The 23,744-nt window shown below is 42.6% G+C and overlaps 1 protein-coding gene across 1 annotated transcript in view; it reads right to left on the reverse strand.

Annotated features, from left to right (window-relative positions):
• LCK (LCK proto-oncogene, Src family tyrosine kinase) overlaps window positions 1-23,744 on the reverse strand; it is a 100,569-nt gene that overhangs the window by 71,108 nt on the left and 5,717 nt on the right. Inside the window, exon 2 of the mRNA XM_063456008.1 lies at window positions 18,959-19,056. Coding sequence (XP_063312078.1) covers window positions 18,959-19,051 — 93 coding nt within the window. The 5' untranslated portion in view covers window positions 19,052-19,056. The remainder of the gene's footprint in view (window positions 1-18,958; window positions 19,057-23,744) is intronic.

A 23,744-nucleotide genomic window follows, 5' to 3' on the forward strand; every position in this document is an offset into this window, starting at 1 on the left:
TCAACTACTCGTCACGTTACCAACAACTCACCATCCCACAATATACGTCATGAACTCCTTTAACACCTTTTCATTCCTTCACCATATTCCCTACATCAAATAATACCACGCTCCACCCGGTGTGTTTTCATTGTCGTTCTGTTCACAGGCGTATACAATTCTCTGGATATGATTTGTGTTTTTTCTTATTACGTTCATTACGTTATACACAACCACTTCTTCAAGAGTTATCTGTTTATTTATTGTGGTCCTACATTGTGGGTAATTCCGTTAGTGTTTAAATTGCGGTTGACTCAGACTGATCAGTTGACCGTACAAATGCCAGTCTCAATTACAATTACGTAAGTTTCGCCAATATTAACATAATAACTGAGGTTATCTATTATTCAGCCGCTTAACCACAACCATTAAATATCATAGTTTGCATAATGGTATAATCTATACGGTTAATTAAACAGGAGGGTATTAATGTTTGAGGTATCCTTAAGGATATCCTTTCCTGTTCAGAACCACACTTTAATTTCAGGTTCAGAACGACGTTCTATTATTTAGTTAAGTTTGGTTCTTTATTGTCTACTATCTCTGTCAGGTACAAATACATTGTCATTTACGTTTCAATCTACTGCCTCTACAAGACCACGCATTTCTATGATGGGGTGTTGGGGTACGGGGGCTTGATTCCCGACTTGCCTCGTCAGGCCACGGCACTACCCGACAATCCGTCATACATTTATTCAAATTCACTATCTGTAAACAATCATCCTGAGTCTAACAAACCTTGCTAATTTCACCCTCCTCTTTCCTTCAGGGCTGCCAAGCTTTCGTGGCAAGATGTCTTCCTAAATCTCCCTTCAGGGAACTATAGTAGCTATCCCGGGAATCTTCAGCACCCTCGGGGTCTAAGGATACTATACTATTACCGGTAACTATGTCCCTAAGGACTACAATATGCTAAACTTCAATTTGATTTCAATTTTCTCTCACTCAACTACAGTTCTTTTCTTCTTCTTCTTTCTTCCTCCTTCCCCTCCCTCAAGGTACTTTTGCAAATCACAACTTGGGTGTCGCTACATATGTCACATTACCTCCTAATCAAGCCCCTGTCTCGGGTCAGAGAACTGGCTATCTAAGGTTAGGAGCTGGCCTTAGCTGTTCAACGTAGCTGGTCCCGCGGGGCCTTCACCCCAATCTCAACATTGAGATTTTTGCCCCTCGGCCCGAATCATAGTTAGAGCCTCTCATTCACCCACCTATCGGGTTTATAGTTAGGGCCTCACCTGACACGGCCACACGCTTTGGATCTTTTTACTGTCACCGAGAGGCCTCCCCCCCCCCACCACCACCACGCTAGTGGCTTGAGCCCCACCCCCAAATTCATAGGTAGAGCCTCTCACCAGCCGCTTGGCAACTAGCAGGGCCTCACATGTCACGGGGTAGAGAGCTTTTCGCTTCGGCACTAGTTTAGCCAGCCAGTTCTACATTTCTCAACCGTATTGTTATTAATTAGTTAATTGTCATTGTGATATTCTTTTACAGTATGTCCCAAGAAGGCAACATCGGATAAGAACCATCGCCCCCTAGGGTCACCACTGAACATTGAGAGTTCTGTGTTGGGGACCAGCGCACAAGGGAATTTCTGACATTATAGGAGACCTGAACTCCATTCTGGCTACGCTTCAGTCCTTCAATAATAGACTGTCTAAACTTAGAGAACACCAGTCTGGCTCAGACAGGCTCTCCTCTCGTAGGGTCCATACACACTTACTCACACAAATGCGCAGGGTTGGCCCCCCGCATCTCCTTTCACCCCCCTCACGCTCTGAGTACTCACCCGCTAATTTGTGTCGATTTCAACACAGGCATATGTAGCTCTACCAACTACAAATTGCTTCATGTATGCGCTAATCTTCTGTACAGATAAAACCACTATCATGGGTTGCAGCATTTACATAACTATTAGGGATTACTGACCAAAAGACACTCGGTCTCGTACCTCACCCAACTGACAAACACTGGAGCATAATTCGCATTTCAATGTCCTCATTCAATCGCCCAGCTATCATAGACTCGACAACAAGTTATCATCTAGCGTTATTCACTTTCATTAAGACTCGACAACAAGTTATCATCTAGCGTTATTCGCTTTCATTAAGAATACATACGACAGATACGTGATATTCTTACAGGAATCAGTAATACAAACATCCACAAGCATACCGTACAACTGTAGTTTATTATGCTACTTTTGCCACCTTTCATTCAAACCTTCATACTACACTATCACACTATACCAATCAGACATACAACAACACGTTCTGACAAGCCTTTCAAAACATACCCTGTCCTCTTAAATGCTTACCACAAGGATATCTAGGTATAAGTAATTGGTTCATCACATCACAATAACATACATACATGGATGGGAATTCCGGGCAGTATCAAACTCCCTAGACAGCATCCATCCCACACAAACCGGTCTTAAACCTCGGCACATTTAATCTGCCAAGGGTTCCGGAGCCCTGCAACTTCACGATCACTACTAATCAGACTGGCAAATCATGTCTCCTCAAAGGAATTCAAGAAGGTACAGACACCACCACATGTTACGCTTGCTCTACTAAATAATCCCCTAACTATTTCAAAAAGGCAGTCCTACGTTCGTACTCCCTGCATTAGGTTAGGTTGGGACCCTAAATCTTATTTAGGACATCGATTCAATTTACCGTATATACTCGAGTATAAGCCGAGTTTTTCAGCACATTTTTTGTGCTGAAAAACCCCAACTCGGCTTATACTCGAGTCAGAGTCTGTATTATGGCAATTTGCATTGCCATAATACAGACTGGGGGGAGAGGGGTGCTGGCAGAGCTGTAACTTACCTTTCCTGCAGCTCCTGTCAGCTCTCTCCTCCTCCGCGCCGTCCGTTCAGCACCTCGGTCAGCTCCCAGTGTAAGTCTCGCGAGAGCCGCGGCTCTCGCGAGACTTACACTGGGAGCTGACAGAGGGAGCTGCACAGACCACGCGGAGGAGGAGAGAGCTGACAGGAGCTGCAGGAAAGGTACGGTAAGTTACAGCTCTGCCAGCACCCCTCTTCCCCCCCACTGAACTGCCAATGCCACTGGACCACCAGGGAAGGAGCCCCCCTCCCTGGCCAGCTAGCAAGCAGGGAGGGGGGACGAAAAAAAAAAGATAATAATAAAAAAAATTTTTTAATAATATTTAAATAATAAATAATAATACAAAAAAAATAATAATATAAAAAAAATAAAAAATAATAATAATAATAATATATCAAATGCCCACCCCCACCAACACATACACAAACACACACTGCATCACACACTGCATCACACACTCACACTTCATTCATATACACACACTGCACTCACACACACTGCATTCACAAACACTGCACTCACACACACACTGCACTCACACACACACTGCACTCACACACACACTGCACTCATACACACACACTGCACTCATACACACACACTGCATTCATTATATACACACACTGGAAATAAATATTCAATTAATATAATTTTTTTAGGATCTAATTTTATTTAGAAATTTACCAGTAGCTGCTGCATTTCCCACCCTAGTCTTATACTCGAGTCAATAAGTTTTCCCAGTTTTTTGGGGTAAAATTAGGGGCCTCGGCTTATATTCGGGTCGGCTTATACTCGAGTATATACGGTAAGTACCACAGTCGGTAGTGGTACGCCGGTGCACATAATAAATTAGATTCACTGGAAATCAGCTATGTTATACTGAAACATTCCACAACGGATAAAGAAGTAAGGCTAAAGAATCTTATGTGATAATTATATTGCAATAAGTGTGTTTTTTCTTGCATTTCCTTGTGCCCCCGTTTAAAGGCCTACCCCTACGTCGGTTCCGGCACACCACACCGACTTAATTCTAATCACAAGGTATTTCACAATACGATATTAACCGACCACAAGTATAAGGCCGAAGGCCTTTATTTGTGGGAGGAGTTAGTGTTCCTATATAAACGCTACTCCCCCCTTCCTACCTTGCCGTATAAGCACGCTGTTCACCCCACCCACCTCACCCTCTTGGACAATCCATTCGGGAGTGCCCCCTTTTACAGGCCTACCCCTACGTCGGTTCCGGCACACCACACCAACTTAATTCCAATCACAAGGTATTTCACATTTTATTTATTTAACCGACCACAAATATAATTTTTTGTGTAGTGGTTTTGGATTCTGTGATTACTATTTTAGCGTAATTTACTCTTTGCAGTATTTGTTTTATAACTTCTAACAATGTATTGAAATCCTAGGCATATTGGGCATTTTAACAATCAGGACTTATTGGTGAATCTATTTTGAGTTAGTTTTCATTAGTTGCACTTGGTGTGTAGAAATCTTTACATAAAACTGAGTGTTTTTTTTTTAATCCCCCCCACATCCCCCATTTTTAAATATTTTCTTCCTGTTTAATATTGTGTTATGTATACATATAGGTTATCAGCAGAAAGCCATATTTCTCATTTAAAAAATATATATATATATACATAAATATATATAATAAGTATGGGTGCACTTAAACAGAAAGTGTAAAATTGTGGTGGAATTAATGCATGGCAAAAACGCAAAAAAGGTCTTGATCATAAACGCATTGCATCTCAAAAAAGCCTTGGTCCATAAGGGGTTAATATCTCAGACTGATAATCAAACAAAAGTCAGCAGCATGTGCTGTTAAATGGATACTATAGTGTCAGGAATACAAAGCTGTATTCCTGGCACTATCACTCCCCCTGCCTCCCCTTTCTCTCATGTCACCTCTCCCCCCTTTATTTACGTATCTGATCCCTCGGTGCTGGGTCGACGTTCCTTCTCCTCCTTTGTCCAATGACAAGCAGGCTCTAATGCGCATTGGACCTCCCCATAGGAAAGCATTGAATCAATGCAGTCCTCGTGCAGAGCGCAAGGACATCAGCATCAGGTACTGGGCCAAGGTCTGTTTCAAACCAGGAAGCCCTCTAGTGGCTGACTGGTAGACAGCCACTAGAGGCTGGGCTTATGCTTAAATATAGACATTGCAGCAATAGGGACAGTGGACCCAGACCACTTCAATGAGCTGGAGTGGTCTGGATGCCGACAGTGTCCCTTTAAACATAGCATTCAATGGGGTGCTGGGTAGCAACACATTTCCATACAAGCAGAGGGTCCATTTTTTCCCACAAAAGCTAGATGGTTTTCTTGTCCCATAGAGACAGACCCAATAAAATCACAGAAAGCAGAATTCTAAATTGTATTTTTCAAACAGACCTAAAAGAAGCTGCATGATTTAAAGTGATTCTGATTTCAGTGTTGTAACATTGTGTTTATGCAAAGTTTCAGTGGGTGATGTTTTGGTGTGGTGCCCCTTATTTAACATGGACACATGGGCGTAGGAACCGGGGGGATGGGGAGGATGCATCCCCCCCCAGCAAATCATGCGGGGGGGATAGGTTATAGAGAAATCCCCCCCAGCTCCGCCGGCCGCGGGTGCCCTCGGGCTGCGTGTGGCTCCATCAGGGAACCGCACACATTGCAAACTGGGAAGGGGAGCGCCGGCCCCCCTCATGCTGCAGCCGCCCGAGCGCTCTGAAGAGAGCCTCAGGCGGCTGCAGCTTTGCCCATACTGGTGCGTCCATGAGGGCGCACTGCCTGGGCGCAGCATGAGGAGAGGGGCTGACCGGAGGGAAGCGCTCAGCGCTCAGCGTTCAGCGCTCCCTCCTGTCACTCCCTCACTGTAGCGTGGCCGAGCCCTGTATGGTCCGCGGGTACAGGGAGCATATGTCTCCTGTACCCGGCCAGACTGACAGGAAGTGCACACTCAGTGTGCACCTTCCTATCACTCTGGCCGGGTGCAGGAAACAAAAGCTCCCTGTACCCGCGGACCATACAGGGCTCGGCCACGCTACAACAGAGGTAGTGGAGGGGGGAGAAGAAATTGACAGGGGGGGAGAAATAAATTGACAGGGATAGGGGTGGGAGAAAGAAATTGATGGGGGTGGGAGAAAGAAATTGACAGGGATGGGGGGGAGGAAGAAATTGACAGGGATGGGGGGAGGAAGAAATTGACAGGGATGGGGTGGGAGAAAGAAATTGACAGGGATGAGGGTGGGAGAAAGAAATTGATGGGGGTGGGAGAAAGATTGACAGGGATGGGGGGAGGAAGAAATTGACAGGGATGGGGGGGAGGAAGAAATTGACAGGGATGGGGGAGGAAGAAATTGACAGGGATGGGGGGGAGAAATTGACAGGGATGGGGGGAGGAATAAATTGACAGGGATGGGGGAGGAAGAAATTGACAGGGATGGGGGGAGGAAGAAATTGACTGGGGTGGGAATTGACGGGGGAGGAAGGGGAAATGAGAGTGGGTAGGGGGAGGGGAGAAGAGAGTGACAACGGGGGGGAGAAGAGAGTGACAAGGGAGGCCAGGAGAAGAGAGTGACAAGGGAGGGGGGAGAAGAATGTGACAAGGGAGGAAGGGGGGAGAGATTGACATCCATCACACACACACAATCACACACAATGCACCCCTTACACACAAAGACAATGCACCCCTTGCACACAGAAAAACACACAATGAATTAGACACACACACACAAGCAATGCTACCCTTACACACAATGCATCCCTTACACACACAAAAACACACAATGCATTCCTTACACACACTCAATGCGCCCCTTACACACACTCAATGCACCCCTTACAGACGCACACACTGCATCCCGTACATACACAGAGACAAACCTTGCAGCCCTTACACATACAAACACAGATTCACACAATGCATTCCTTACACACATATCAGGACATCCCCTACACACTCCACCCCCTGTGAACAATTGGTGGAACATGAAGGTGGACCCTGGGACCCAGACCTTGAGCTGTGTAATGGGGCCCCCCAAAAATTGAGCAGCTTCACGTTCTCCCAGAACATTGATTTTTGTGACCACAGTTACAAACAGCCTCCAGAGAGCCTGTTCTACACCAGACCAGTGAAATCAGACTGCAGCTAGAGCCCATCATCATCCTCATCTGGTTGTAAGTAGGCAATCTAGTATATTATTCGTGGCACTAATCTCTAATTTACCTCACATTAAAGAAACACTATAGTGCCCAGAACCACTGCAGCTTAATGTAGTGGTTCTGGTGTCTATAGCCTGTCCCTGCAGGCCTTTTAATGTAAACACGGCAGCACTGCAGCACTGGCGTTAGTTAACACGGCAGATCATATGGGTGGGGCATTGTGAGGTCACATGGGGGGGTGGCAAACTTTACTTTTGCCTAGGGCAGCAAAAATCCTTGCACCGGCCCTGGATGGGTGTCACGTGACTACCCGGCGCTCAGTCTGACACTGTGCCTGCCGGAAGTTCAGAGGTCCCCCTGCTATGTCAGGTAAAAGGGGGGACAAAGGTAGAAAAATAATTGGAATGGTTTAGGGCGGCTACTAATATGGATGGGGGAGGGGTAGGTAGAAAAATTATTGGAAAGGGTTAGGGGGCAACTAATAAGGATAGGGGGAGAGGGGTATGTAGAAAAATAATTGTAAGGGATTATGGGAGGCTACTAATATGGATGGGAGGAGGGGGAAGGTAGAAAAATAATTGGAAGGGTTTAGGGGAGCTACTAATATGGATGGGGGAGGGGTAGGTAGAAAAATAATTGGAAAGGGTTAGAGCGGCTACTAATATGGATAGGGGGAGAGGGGTAGGTAGAAAAATAATTGGAAGAGTTTAGGGGGGCTACTAATATGGATGGGAGGAGGGGGAGGTAGAAAAATAATTGGAAGGGGTTAGGGGAGTACTAATATGAACGGAAGGGGTAGGGTGGGTTCTAATATGCATGGAAGGGGTTAGGGGTACTAATATTCATGGAAGGGGTAGGTGGGGTTCTAATATAAATGGAAGGGGTAGAGACGGGTAGTGAAATGTATGGAATGCATTTCTGACGGTGTCACTGAATGGCAGTTAGGAAATGTGGTCACCCTAAGTCAGGGGCAGTATTACACAATCTGTATATGTATAAAAAAATATAAAAAGTAATCTGCCAGGTACAAAATGTTTGCGTCATATGTCGTGCTAAAAAAATGAAGCTAGGAATGTGCATATTTTTTTATTTTTTTTAAATATTTTTTTAGAATAATGATACAAACATTTTATTTCTTACATTTGTGATGATTCTTTTTTCCCCTCTATATTTAAGGGACGCTATAGTCACCACAACCACAACAGCTAAATGTAGTAGTTCTGGTGTCTATAGCATGTCTTTACAGGCTTTTTAATGTAAGCACTGCCATTTCGTAAAAAGGCAGTATTTACATTACTGCTGAGGAATACCTCTAGTGGACACTCAGATGGCCACTAGAGGTGCTTCCTAGTCGAGACATGAATGCCGCCCTATGAAGTATCTGCACCAGAGAGTAATGACGCTTCTGAATAGAAGCGTTTTATTGCTCCCTGCTCGCACCCTCCTATTTCGGCATTTTGACGAAATAGGGGGCGCAGCATCAGGAGGATCCCGGCGCTGTATCCGGGTAAGTAAAACCCCTTCCCTGTAGTGACCCTTTAATGTTATTATTTAATCATTTATATAGCGACAGCAAATTCCGTAGCGCTGTACAATGGGATAAACAGCTCCTAGTTTACGGAATAAGAATATACCCGGCGAGTAAAAATGCTATCCCCCCAGATTTTTTGGGGTTCCTACGCCCATGCATGGACAGACTATATTTTGACCCAAATCCCTCTGTACCCCTTTTTTATCCTAATGTTTCCCTTTTCTATCTTAATCTCCCTCTTTTCTAGGAGCTCCATATTGTTGATGTGTCTGAGTGTATAACAGAGCTCCAACTGCAGTAATACTCCCAGTAATGTGTCTTTAACCTACAATAAATGTTTACAAATCAGTCTGTGTAAATAGGATACATTGTTCTTGTTCTAAATTACATTTTAGTTGTATAAATTGTAATTGGCAAGTCCATTGAACAGTCCTGCTCCTGGTCACACACCCACTCACACCCCTAAAGTGTTTCTCTTTGTCCATTTTACATGTTGGAAGGTTGGGATTATATGAAGTTGTAAAAACTCATACACATTGTATATCACATGAACGCATATACTGATACCCGAGCCTGTGCTCAGGCTGTATACTCTGTCAGAGAGTCATAATTCCTGTTCTTCGTGATACTAATGTCCCTATCTCTCTTTACCATCTGTTACAGTAGTTCTGCAGCCACTTACATTATACGATAAAGGGGAGACATTATGCCAGACTGTATCTGCTTAGGCAAAGAAGTACCACCATGAGGAAAATAGTGTAAACAATATAGTGTAGTCATTGGAAAAAGTAAAAATATTTAAAATTGTTTTACACTGAAACTTGAAATAAACGCAGGTTTGAGGACAGAGGCATACATCTGAAAGAGGAAAGTTGACACTTACTGTAAGTTTCCAAATGTCCAGTTAAACCCCAAAATGACCTTTGTCACCAAGGTTTCACTGATACTTTTATATAGCGCCATAATATGCACGTCAGAGATATCAGTTTTGAATTCAGAAACTCTCCCACATTTACAAAACACTTCCCTGAGTATTAATAATTACTATCCAGGGTTAACTCCACCTCTAGTGGCTGTTTACCAGACAGCCATTAGAGGAATTCCTGGTTTTAAACGGACCTCTGATCTGTTATCTGACACTGGACATCCTCACGCTATGCATGAGGACCTCCAGCGTCAGATATTTTTCCCATAGGAAATCATTATTTAATGCAAACGCAGCCAGCCTGACCCAGCACCAAGGGACATCAACACTGGATTCAGGTAAGTGACTGAAGGGGTTTTATCCCCTTCAGCCCTGCTGGAGGGGGGCGTGAAAGAGGGGGGCACTGTAGGACTCTTTAGTGCCAGAAAAACGGCTTTGTTTTTCTGCCACTATAGAATCCCTTTAAGTGTTCCTACAACTGCAAACATCATATCTGAATTATGTATTATTAAAAGGATTCTATAGTGTAAGGAATACAAAGTTGTATTCCGTACACTATAGTGCCCTATGCCCCCCCTCCCCTCGCCTCCCTTTCCCCACCCACCCCCAGCACTGTGATGTAATAATTGTTCCTTTTAGCAGTCTGTCAATAAATGGCATTTAAAATTATTTCAATGTGTAAAATGAGCTTCCAAGCTGGGCCAATCGCACTAGACAGGGGTAGCAATGGAGGCTGGGTAGTATAATAGTGTGGACTGGACAATAGAATGGACAGAACAGCACTGGAGCAATGGACAGCCGGTAAGTACGATTATAATAGCTTCCAATGCAATCAAATATATAATGTATCTCTATGGTAAATTATATACTTAATGCCTTGGGAGTTGTTATCTGTTAAAGTGAACCGGTCATGATTGATTCACTTTACACCTAAATATCTTATTAAAGTTAAACTGTTTCTTAAAGAGGGGCAGTCACTTTTCTGGAAATTATTACAGTGAAAAAAAACTTTGGAAATCAACTATAACTTGTGTCATCTTATTTATTTTCCAAGTAATACCTGATTTTCCCTTAAATATAGATTGAAGATTTAACAAATGACATCACAATTCAATTCAGTGCAGGTAAAGTCTGGGCGCACATTGCAAATAAGGGAGAGGCATAAAACCATTGTTTCATATCTCCCCTTCTCTGTATGCTTTTTCCGTGCTGACTACCAGCTGCCAGGCTCTGAGTTTATGACAATGAGTATTAAAAATTAATTAGGCACACTCAATATGAAATATGCAAGCTCCCAAGTGGAGCTCTATGAAAATACAATATGGGGTGCTCACTCACATAAGGCTTTATCCCCAAAAGCCCAAATACATATAAACAACAACAGAGTAAGGAGCACAAGCATTAATAGTAATAAAACAATCTTTATTAAGTGGGTATACTCTATAGGAATATCACATAACACACATATTTTGGATCTTTATGTTATGTGATATTCTTATAGAGTATACCCACTTAATAAATATGGTTTTATTACTATTGATGGTTGTGCTCCTTACTCTATTGTTATTTATAACAATGATTGACGGGTAGTTAAGATGGAGACACCGTGATGCAGAATAAAGTGGTGTGGATTTCTACATTTAACGTTATTTTGCACACCTCATTAACCCTTTCAGGACCGCGGACGGTCAGGACCGTCAGCGGTAAAACGTGCGTTTGGACCGCTGACGGTCCTGAACTGTCATAGCGGAAAACGGGCTGCAGGAAGCGATCAAAGATCGCTCTTGCCAGTACAATGCTGTAATTATCTGCCAGACATCCCAGGCAGATAGTAACAGCCAATTATGGTGTGTGAGCGATCCGCGATCGCTCACAATTGGCTGCTGTCAAAGTGGGTGTTACAAACACTCACTTTGACAGTGATCTCTGCCCCTCTCTCCTCTGTAGCGTTTTGTGAGGCGAGAGAGACAGAGATCGTGATAGTTTGTTGCAGCAGAGTGTTCCAGAGAGTTGTAAAAAGTATCAGCAGTGAATTAAAAATCCATTTTAACCCCTTCCCTGCCAGATCTGTTTCAGTAGTGCATTTGTACTGTCTGTCTTTTTTTTTTGCCCTTAAAGGGTTAAATTTGTTTTAAAAATATTTGTCTTAGTCTGTCTTAGTCTGTCTTAGTCTGTCTTAGTCTGTTTTAGTCTGTCTTAGTCTGTCGTAGTCTGTCGTAGTCTGTCGTAGTCTGTCGTAGTCTGTCGTAGTCTGTCGTAGTCTGTCGTAGTCAGTCAGTTTCCTTCCCCCAAATCTCCATTAGATTTTTGTGACAGGAGTTAGTTTAGGGTTTCTGTTTAGTCTGTTTTAGTAAAAAAAAAAAAAAAGTATAAATTTTTTTTTGTGTGTTTGTAATTTGTTTTAGTCGTGTGTAAAACATGCAGCGTATGTATAACTTGCAGGAGGCATATGCCTTCTTGGCGTCAGACTCTGACGCCACTGACACTGCGTCAGATTTTGACCCAGGTCAGTTTTCTGACATGTCTAGTCAAGACGACATGTCATCTGTGTGTGAGCCGGCTGAAGAAAGAAGCTGTGCTTCCTCTGCTATGCCAAATGTGGAGGAGGACTGGGTACCTCCACAGTTAGCCGAGCCCAACGTCCCCCCTTTTAGTGCCAACGCAGGCATTAATGTTAATGTGGATGGCTTCTCCCCAATGCAGTATGTAGAACTATTTTTAGGGGATACCATCTGGGAGGAGATTGCTTCCCAGACTAACTTGTATGCTACCCAATTTATTGACAACAATCCAGGTAGCTATACAGCCAGGGAGCATGACTGGCATCCCACAGATGTCCCAGAGCTTAAAAAATTCTGGGCTCTTACAATGCTCATGGGGATTATAAAAAAGCCATCGATTCGCTCATACTGGAGCACCAACCCAATAATGTCGAGTCCAGTATTCTCCCAAACCATGCCTAGAGCCAGATACGAGTTACTGCTGAGATTTTTACATTTCAGTGACAATACCCTCTGTCACCCTAGAGATCACCCCCAATACGATAGGCTTTATAAAATACGCCCACTGCTAGACCATTTTCAGGACAAATTTTCGGATGTTTATACCCCCCAACAAAATTTATCCATAGATGAATCTCTAATGAAATACAAAGGGAGATTAGGGTTCAGACAATACATCCCCTCAAAGCGCTCTAGGTATGGCATTAAACTGTACAAACTGTGTGAGAGCGAAAGCGGATACACATTTGCCTTTCGTGTATATGAGGGGAAAGATGGTCAACTGGACCCTCCTGACTGTCCTGACTCCCTGGGGACAAGTGGGAAACTTGTATGGGACCTACTAAACCCCTTGTTTAATAAAGGTTACCACCTTTATGTGGATAATTTTTATAGTAGTGTCCGTCTATTTAAAAAACTTTATGCTTTACAGACACTAGCCTGCGGCACTGCCAGAAAACATTCCAAAGACTTTCCACGATCTCTTATAGATGCAAAATTAAAAAAAGGCGAATGTAAAGCACTTCGGAAAGCTGAGGTGCTTGCACTAAAATTTAGGGACAGGAAGGATGTCCACATGCTCACCACCATCCATGACGAACGCATGTCCGACGTCTCTGTCCGGGGCAGAGTAGAGTCCAAACCGGTTTGCATCAGGGCGTATAATAAGTACATGGGTGGTGTTGATTTGGCTGATCAGCTGATGCAGCCGTATCTTATTTTACGAAAAACCAAAGCATGGTATAAAAAGGTGGCTATATATCTGATGCAAATAGCAACCCACAACTCATTTTTACTTTTTAAAAAAAATAATCCAGGGAAAATCACCTTTCTCCAATTTCAATTGAAAATAATTTCTTTAACAATTTATGGAGATGGACAAGTTCCAACAACGGTGCAAGCTGAGTCCAGACATTTTATTTTTAAGTTACCGCCAACTGCTAGAAAACCCCCCCCCCCAGAAACGTTGCCGGGTCTGTTTTAAAAACGGGAAAAGGACAGACACCCCTTTTCACTGTCCTGATTGTCCTTCGAAACCAGGACTCTGTGTAGGAACATGTTTCAAGCTGTACCACACAGAACAGTTGTAAGAAGTGTTCCTGAATTTTTATTTTATTTTCTGTTTCTTTGGAAAGCAGCCATTTTTTTGTTAGTCAGTTTCCTTCCCCCAAATCTCCATTTAGATTCTATTTGCAGGAGTCAGTTTAAAGATTGCTGCTAAATATACATTTGCTACCTGCACATTTGGCCTAACAAGTTTTCTGGCAGTAACACATAACCAGCTGGCCAAAACCAGATGACGTGTGCATAAAAACCAGAATAAAGAAAATACCACTACACTTTCTTTGGGGGGCAAAATGGTTGGGGGAAAGAAGTCAAAACACCCCATCCTCTATAACATTTGATGTCTACTTTATAAAAATATATACTATACATATTGGCATGATGGTAACATTAACTGGGGGGTACAAAAATATGTCAAACTGAAGATAGACCAAGCATACCTATATATCAAGTTGAAAAACTGACATGTACAAGTTCTGATTGTTGCCTTTTAGCCCCCAAACAACCCGGCAACCATATACATGGGGGGTATCACTGTACTCAAGAGATGTTGCTGAACATATTGGGCAGTGTTTGGCAGTGACACATAACAGGATCTGTTAATTCATGCCTAAAGTACAATGTGTGTGACAAAGAAACAAAAAAAGATTACTATCCAAAAGTTTGACAAAGGCTGGTGGTAGAATTCAGTGCATGAAAAGTGTTAAAATACCACAATTTAAAATGCCCTGGGTTGTCTACTTTTCAAAAATATATGGTTTTATGGGGGTAAAATACATTGGCTCAAATGGGACATGGGCGCAGGTTGATTACATGTCAAAATTCCAAGTTGGGAAACTGATAAGCGCACCTGCCAAACGTGGCCTTTTAGACCCCAAAGAACCCGACAAGCCTATGCATGGGTGGTATCACTGTATTCAGGAGATCTTGCTGAACACATATTGGGGTGTTGTTTGGCAGTGACACATAACAGGATCTGATAATTCATGCCTAAAGTACAAGGTGTGTGAAAAAAACTGAAAACAATTTACTAACTCAATGTTTGAAAAAGCCTGGTGGTAGAATTAGTGCATGGAAAGTGTAAAAATTCCACCATGTGAAATACCCTAGGGTGTCTACTTTTCAAAAATATATGGTTTGATGGGGGTAAAATACATTGGCCGGCTTCAAAAATGTCCCAAATAGGACATGCATGCAGGTTGAATACATGTCAAAATTCCGAGCTGGGAAACTGATATGCGCACCTGCAAAATGTGGCCTTTTAGCCCCCAAACAACCCAAAACACCTATACATGGGGGGTATCCCTGTACTCGGGAGATGTTACTGAACACATATTGGGGTGTTGTTTGGCAGTGACACATAACAGGATCTGTTAATTCATGCCTAAAGTACAATGTGTGTGAAAAAAACAGAAAAAAAATTACTAACTCAATGTTTGACAAAGCCTGGTGGTAGAATTAGTGCATGGAAAGTGTAAAAATTCCACCATGTGAAATACCCTAGGGTGTCTACTTTTCAAAAATATATGGTTTGATGGGGGTAAAATACATTGGCCGGCTTCAAAAATTTCCCAAATAGGACATGCATGCAGGTTGACTACATGTCAAAATTCCGAGCTGGGAAACTGATATGCGCACCTGCAAAATGTGGCCTTTTAGCCCCCAAACAACCCAAAACACCTATACATGGGGGGTATCCCTGTACTCGGGAGATGTTACTGAACACATATTGGGGTGTTGTTTGGCAGTGACACATAACAGGATCTGTTAATTCATGCCTAAAGTACAATGTGTGTGAAAAAAACAGAAAGAAAATTACTCACTCAATGTTTGACAAAGCCTGGTGGTAGAATTAGTGCATGGAAAGTGTAAAAATTCCACCATGTGAAATACACTAGGGTGTCTACTTTTCAAAAATATATGGTTTGATGGGGGTAAAATACATTGGCCGGCTTCAAAAATGTCCCAAATAGGACATGCATGCAGGTTGACTACATGTCAAAATTCCGAGCTGGGAAACTGATATGCGCACCTGCAAAATGTGGCCTTTTAGCCCCCAAACAACCCAAAACACCTATACATGGGGGGTATCCCTGTACTCGGGAGATGTTACTGAACACATATTGGGGTGTTGTTTGGCAGTGACACATAACAGGATCTGTTAATTCATGCCTAAAGTACAATGTGTGTGAAAAAAACAGAAAGAAAATTACTAACTCAATGTTTGACAAAGCCTGGTGGTAGAATTAGTGCATGGAAAGTGTAAAAATTCCACCATGTGAAATACCCTAGGGTGTCTACTTTTCAAAAATATATGGTTTGATGGGGGTAAAATACATTGGCCGGCTTCAAAAATGTCCCAAATAGGACATGCATGCAGGTTGACTACATGTCAAAATTCCGAGCTGGGAAACTTATATGCGCACCTGCAAAATGTGGCCTTTTAGCCCCCAAACAACCCAAAACACCTATACATGGGGGGTATCCCTGTACTCGGGAGATGTTACTGAACACATATTGGGGTGTTGTTTGGCAGTGACACATAACAGGATCTGTTAATTCATGCCTAAAGTACAATGTGTGTGAAAAAAACAGAAAGAAAATTACTAACTCAATGTTTGACAAAGCCTGGTGGTAGAATTAGTGCATGGAAAGTGTAAAAATTCCACCATGTGAAATACCCTAGGGTGTCTACTTTTCAAAAATATATGGTTTGATGGGTGTAAAATACATTGGCCGGCTTCAAAAATGTCCCAAATAGGACATGCATGCAGGTTGACTACATGTCAAAATTCCGAGCTGGGAAACTGATATGCGCACCTGCAAAATGTGGCCTTTTAGCCCCCAAACAACCCAAAACACCTATACATGGGGGGTATCCCTGTACTCGGGAGATGTTGCTGAACACATATTGGGGTGTTGTTTGGCAGTGACACATAACAGGATCTGTTAATTCATGCCTAAAGTACAATGTGTGTGAAAAAAACTGAAAACAATTTACTAACTCAATGTTTGACAAAGCCTGGTGGTAGAATTAGTGCATGGAAAGTGTAAAAATTCCACCATGTGAAATACCCTAGGGTGTCTACTTTTCAAAAATATATGGTTTGATGGGGGTAAAATACATTGGCCGGCTTCAAAAATGTCCCAAATAGGACATGCATGCAGGTTGACTACATGTCAAAATTCCGAGCTGGGAAACTGATATGCGCACCTGCAAAATGTGGCCTTTTAGCCCCCAAACAACCCAAAACACCTATACATGGGGGGTATCCCTGTACTCGGGAGATGTTGCTGAACACATATTGGGGTGTTGTTTGGCAGTGACACATAACAGGATCTGTTAATTCATGCCTAAAGTACAATGTGTGTGAAAAAAACAGAAAAAAAATTACTAACTCAATGTTTGACAAAGCCTGGTGGTAGAATTAGTGCATGGAAAGTGTAAAAATTCCACCATGTGAAATACCCTAGGGTGTCTACTTTTCAAAAATATATGGTTTGATGGGGGTAAAATACATTGGCCGGCTTCAAAAATGTCCCAAATAGGACATGCATGCAGGTTGACTACATGTCAAAATTCCAAGCTGGGAAACTGATAAGCGCACCTGCAAAATGTGGCCTTTTAGCCCCCAAGCAACCCAATACACCTATACATGGGGGGTATCCCTGTACTCGGGAGATGTTGCTGAACACATATTGGGGTGTTGTTTGGTAGTGACACCTAACAAAATCTGTGAATTTATACCTGAATTGCAATTTATGTGAAAAAAATAAAAAAAATAAACTACCTATGCAAAGTTTGACAAAGGTTTATGGTAAAATGGCTGCATAGAAAGTATCAAAATATTCTTAGATGAATACCCTGGGTTATCTAGTTTAAGAAAAATATATACATGTGGGGTGTTTTTTGGAGATTTATGACATAACAGTGTTACAATGTCACTATTGATACATTTGAAAAATGTAAATTTTGAAACCGCAATTTCCTACTTGTACTTATAGCCCTATAACTTGCAAATAAAAGCAAAAAAACACGTAAACATTGGGTGTTTTTAAACTAAGGACAAAATGTTTAATCTATTTAGCAGTTTGTTTCATTCGATTTTGTAGATCAGTAAAATATTTTTTAAGTAGAAGTCAAAAAACACGTTTTTTTGGTTTTTTTTCACCATATTTTACTATTTTTTTTAAAGTAAATGATATGAAATGATACAAATAATGGTATGTAAAGAAAGCCCTTCTTGTCCTGAAAAAAACAATATATAACTTGTATGGGAACAGTAAATGAGAGAGCGGAAAATTACAGCTAAACACAAACACCACAAAAGTGTTAAAATAGCTCTGGTCCTTAACGTACAAACATCACAAAAATAGTCCGGTCCTGAAGGGGTTAAACAACCACTAAGGTCACCCAGGCCACTTTAGCTTAATGAAGTGGTCATAGTGCAGTGATCCTGTGCTCTTAACCCTGGAATTTAAAACATTGCAATTTTCAGGACTCTGTAATGTTTACGTTGCAGGGTTAAATCCTCCTCTTGTGGCTGTCATTGTGACATCATTACTGGCATTTATAAAGTGTCAACATATTCCACAGTGCTGACATCCTCTGAAGGCGCTTTCTTTGCACTGACCGAATAAAACGTGGTCACGTGACACGGTAGACCTCATAGGAAAACATTGATTAAATTAGATCAATACAGGTTAATATTCCGAATTCTACAGTGTTCCTTTAATACTTATTTGTAAAAATAAGTGAACACAATTTGAAAAATCCTGGGCCGTGATTGTTCCATTTTGAGACTGGATAAAGTAAACATTGAATGTGTATTAAGACTCTTATGTCAACCCTTTTGTAATTTATTTTTGAATAGTGGTGTTCCCGATCACCTAGTATTGTGTTGTGATTTACTTAATTTTGCAAACTGATTGCTACAGTCATAGCTCATTTTGCCCTGGTGTTGGTAGGGCATAATCAGAGCCGCCATTAGGGGGTGACAACCACAACGGTTGTCACGGGCCCATCGGCCCTGGGGAGCCCAGCTTTGGAGGTGGTCCCTGTGGGCGGGCTTGGAGGCAGGCCCCCGGGGGCCCAGACCCTGAGCTAAGTTAGGGGCCCCAAAATTTCTGATGGCGGCCTGGGCATAATATATATAATTTAACTGGTACAGTTAACCTGAAATATTTTGCATATTTCTGCACAGGAAATTGTTCTAAAATATTATTATAAAAATAGACTAAAATTAAGAATATAAATAGGATATGGGGCCATGACAAAATGAACCATGGTGTACTTCTGCCATGTTAAAGCATCAATGTATCCATCTCATCACACATTTTATATATGCAAAAACAGGTGTAGAGTGTAGGTACTGACTGAGGACTTTTCCTTGGGCAGGTGGCAGATCTCACACACATCGAAATTTTCCATCCAGTCATCTTCGTACTCAGAGCTGCAACCACACCCCATGATACCTGCAAACAGCAAAACACATCATTAAGGCAATGGAACCAAGAAAATGTTCTGGATGAACTGACATTAAAAGAAATCCTTGAAGAACCAATGGTGGTCTATGCTCTCATAACATGTGCCCATTAAGCAGCAGTGGAAATATTAGAAATCTATTTAATCAATATAACCTAGACATGTACAGTTTTTGGTAAGCTGGTGTGAGTTTGAGGTTTAATACGTTATTAAATAGAGCAATAAATAGCATTCCATAAAAACCATGAATATAATAAAAGCTTAAAAATGAAACACACCCTATATACCATGCTTTCCAATAGTATCACTACATGTTAGCCTAGACCGATTGGTAACCTTGTACTTTTATTATATAAATTGTGATGTTTTCTTGGAATGTCACACTACTGTTTTCCACTGTGTGTCATATTCATGCTTGTTGATGCTGTTGTGGAAAGGCAAACTTGTATTGATAATTGCGCACAAAAAAAAAAAAAAAAAAAAAAAGGAAACACACCATTCTACAATATTCTAACATCCAGGCCATCAGTTAGACAAGTCCTGTTTACATTATACATCAAGTGACTTTCCTGAAGGGGTGTATGATTAGCTCTTATGTTTCTGTCACTGCCTCTACTATGATCCCATCAAGTGAACAGGTTCTGCTTGAGCGGCCTTATATATACAGATGTTTGGTGCCAAAGCTGGTGCCTTGCTTGAGCTCATCCAATCAACAGTTAAGATCCCTTGACCATATCAGCAACAGTGCAAGGACACTGTGTGCCAAAGACACTAACCATTCAACAGAAAAGATATCTTGTTGCTGCATGCTAACAGCACAGCAGCTAAATTAAACCAATCAGCTGCCTAGAATACATGACCAGGCTAGGAACACTGCAAAACCATTGAACCAAGCTGAGTCACACAAGAGTATATTCTGTTCTCTAAGCATCCTTTTCCAAAATGGACTGATCCAGCCAGTTATTTATTTTAGGTCTGTATATGGCAACAAAGAAGTATGCCAAATCGTTTTAGCCTAAGGTATGCAGGAAAAAGACTTTGAGGACGACACATTGCAAGTGGTCATTAAGGGCTTAAAAGTGATACAATTTTTGTTTTAAGGCCTCTATAAATATTAAATGTATACCATAAAACATCTACTTAAAATTCAATTAAAAACAACCTCAGTCATTTGAAATCGCGTCATGGTACATACTGAGAATTCTTGAGCAAAGGCAGATTGTATGCACCAACAAAAAAATGAGAAAACTAGAACTATACCTATAGCAGTTTGGATAATCATGCATCGTTACCAATTTGACAACAGAAGACATGAACTTTTCATATTTATTTTCTTCAATGTACTTGATAAAACACTGGATTAAAAAATAGATTAAAATACAGTACATCTACTTTTCCATTTTTCGTATCTGCTTTGTCGATGCTCTGTAAGGGTAGGAGCATGGCTAGGCCCAGGGGGTAAGTCATTTTTTACTTTTCCGTTTCGCTGATCTGTAGTTTTTTCACTGCACAAATTTTATGCAGTTAAATTGTCGCAATTTACCAAACATACAGATTATTGTTGTTATACTCCTGTTATTATCCTTTTTGTTGTAACATCTGCTAGTATTCATGCAAAATCTTTAAATAAAGATTGGGGAAAAAATATAGGCAAAAACAAGGTGACATTTATAATGATAATGAAACCTTGTAATGCCAGTTTTTATTGGGACGTGTTCAAATACTGTTAAAAAAAAAAAAAAAAAGATCCTACAGAAATGACATGCTTAGCGAGAATAACAGAGGGTGCCTTTTAAATATTTTTTTTCCCTTATCTGTAAAAATCTAAATATGTCACAGTGTAGGAAGATGTTCTTATTCTGTAAGAATGTAAATATTTCATAGGAAAGAAAATTCTTCATATGCCAAGCAAATTCATATATTAGTCACCGTAAGCATTCATTATATTTTCCATTATTAAGCACATTTAATTTACGGTAAAGAGGTTCTTCTGCATAAAAAGATTTACTATATACTTAAAAATAGAAAGGGGTGGGGCCTGGCCGCAGAGCTGAGCGGACGCTAGACAGAGCTGCTCCTGCTCCTTGCGGCAAACTTTCCTGCCTAAAAGCCTTAAACAGACTTTAAACTTACCAAACGGGCCACCAACAAGGAGCTGATGACAAGGGCTACAAGTTGGCACCAATCATGCGGCACCAACTGCAGGAAACCTGGCACGACAGACCAAGGCCTACCAGCATGGCGGGCGCGGGGGAGGCGGCCGCTCCTCCGTCGCCGATGACAGCTAACAGAGTGAAATCGGGCCCAAGTCCCCCCCCCTATGGACCGGTGGGGGTTATCCCGGTCCCAGGAGGGCTCCCTCGAGCGATATGGCAGCAAACCAAGCCAAGTCGACCCAGCCCCAAAATGGCGGCGACCAGCCCAGAGTCACTCACCACAACGAGACTGGATGCCTTATTTTACACTTCTTGCACAAGCTGGAGGAAAAACAAGCTGCAGCAAACACTAGGGTCGAGCACCTACCAAAGGCGATGCCCTCTCGCGCACGGATCAGCGGCACAACAAGCCGAAATTGGCAAACCGGAAAATGGCGCGGAAAACAGCGCGACACCCCAGCGATACACAAACCTGCAGGAAGTCTACATAAGACTGCTACCAAAATCTCACGCAGGTTGAAACCAGCCTCATCCAAGCCCAAACCAAAGCCTGGCACATAAACCATGAAGAGCCTGCACTCATACCCACGCCGGGCCCGACCGACCCAGGCAAGCAGACCCGGTCACTGTCCAGCATGTACCTACAAGCAGGGGCGTATTAGCCGCGAGGCAAACAAGGCATTTGCCTTGGGCGGCATTTTCCAGGGGGCGGCAAGCCGCCCCCCAAATGCCCAACGCAAATGTCTTGTTAGCCTTGCGGCTAACAGACATGCTGGGCTGCTGGGCGGTCGGGCGGCGCTGGCGGGCGGCTGGCGAGGGAGCATTTCCTCTGAGCTGTCTGCTCAGCTCCCTCGCGCGCCGCAGAGTGAGGCTGGGAGCCGGAATATGACGTCATATTCCGGCTCCGCCTCCCAGCCTCACTCTGCGGCGCGCGAGGGAGCTGAGCAGACAGCTCAGAGGAAATGCTCCCTCGCCAGCCGCCGGCCAGCGCCGCCCAGCAGCCACTGGACCACCAGGGAAAAAAGATGACCCCCCCCCCAGCATCTCCAAAGGTAAGGAGGCTGGGGGGGTTAAAGTAAAAAAAAAAAAAAGTGTTAATGTGAGTGAGTGAGTGTGAGTGTGAGTGTCTGTTAGTGAGTGTGAGTGTGTGTGTCTGTTAGTGAGTGAGTGTGTGTCTGTCTGTTAGTGAGTGTGAGTGTGTGTGTGTCTGTTAGTGAGTGTGTGTCTGTTAGTGAGTGTGTGTGTCTGTTAGTGAGTGTGTGTCTGTTAGTGAGTGTGTGTGTCTGTTAGTGAGTGTGTGTGTGTGTGTGTCTGTTAGTGAGTGTGAGTGTGTGTGTCTGTTAGTCTGTTAGTGTGTGTGTGTGTCTGTTAGTCTGTTAGTGTGTGTGTGTGTCTGTTAGTGTGTGTGTGTGTCTGTTACTGAGTGTGAGTGTGTCTGTTAGTGTGTGTGTTTCTGTTAGCGAGTGTGTGTTTCTGTTAGCTAGTGTATGCTTATCTGTCAGTGAATGTGTGTGTGTGTATTTAGAATGCAGGGCGGGGTAAAGGTTGGGTGGGGGTGGCGCGCGGGGGGTGGGGGGGGGGCGCCTGAGTTTTGTCCTGCCTAGGGCAGCACAAAACCAGGATACACCACTGCCTACAAGCACAAGCGGATAAACCTCACATCAGGACTGGGACCCATGATGAATGCGTTCCTGGACGGAGTACAGGTCTGGACAGTCGCCCCAGAAGGCATAGGCTGAAATGAGGGGCACAGGGGGACACTCTGGGACTCTTGTATAGCTCTCATGTTTTAACCACTTGTAAAACAAACTATGCAGGGCCTCAGCATACCCCCAACCAGAGGGCACCCAGGGCTGCCGTAATAGGGAAGCTATCCTGCCTTAACCTCCCCAACATACTGTGTAACAATCAGATATCCTTTACTGAACACCCTTGAGATCATACCCTATGTTGCATAAGCAATGCTAAAGAGCTTCTGTGTTTCTCATATGTGACAGCACCAGCTTGCTTACATACGTAAAGGTACTACCAGCAGTCATATCAAACTATCTAATATTACCAACTTGACCAAGCTTGATGCTATTTTATCCTATCTCTTGTTTTTCTCCTTGTCCTATGCTGTATTTACTGCTTAAACGTGTACCACTTTTGTTATGCTCAAAAATGTGCGCAGTTAACTTCATAATCGTTTGAACTTACACACACGCATGTCTTATTACTCCTGCAACTTACTTTCTTAAATCTGTGACATATCGGAAAGTTTAAGCCTGTTTTTTGAAATGCTAATGTGCACCATTTTCATGCCACTGCCTCATTAGAACGTCAGTATACACGCTGCAGATTTAAACTTACATTATGATCTTCCATACTCGATATAGACTACCTGCTGACATACCTACTGTTTTACCTCTCGTTAAGCCTGAATGTTTTAATTAAAAAATGTGCAGTCTCAGCCTCTGCCATATATTGTTAGATTATAAGGTGCCGGTACCTGCTATTGTGGCATAACCTGCATGTCTGTA

Source organism: Pelobates fuscus, chromosome 1 (assembly GCF_036172605.1).
Source record: "Pelobates fuscus isolate aPelFus1 chromosome 1, aPelFus1.pri, whole genome shotgun sequence".
In the NCBI taxonomy this organism is placed as follows: Eukaryota; Metazoa; Chordata; class Amphibia; order Anura; family Pelobatidae; genus Pelobates; species Pelobates fuscus.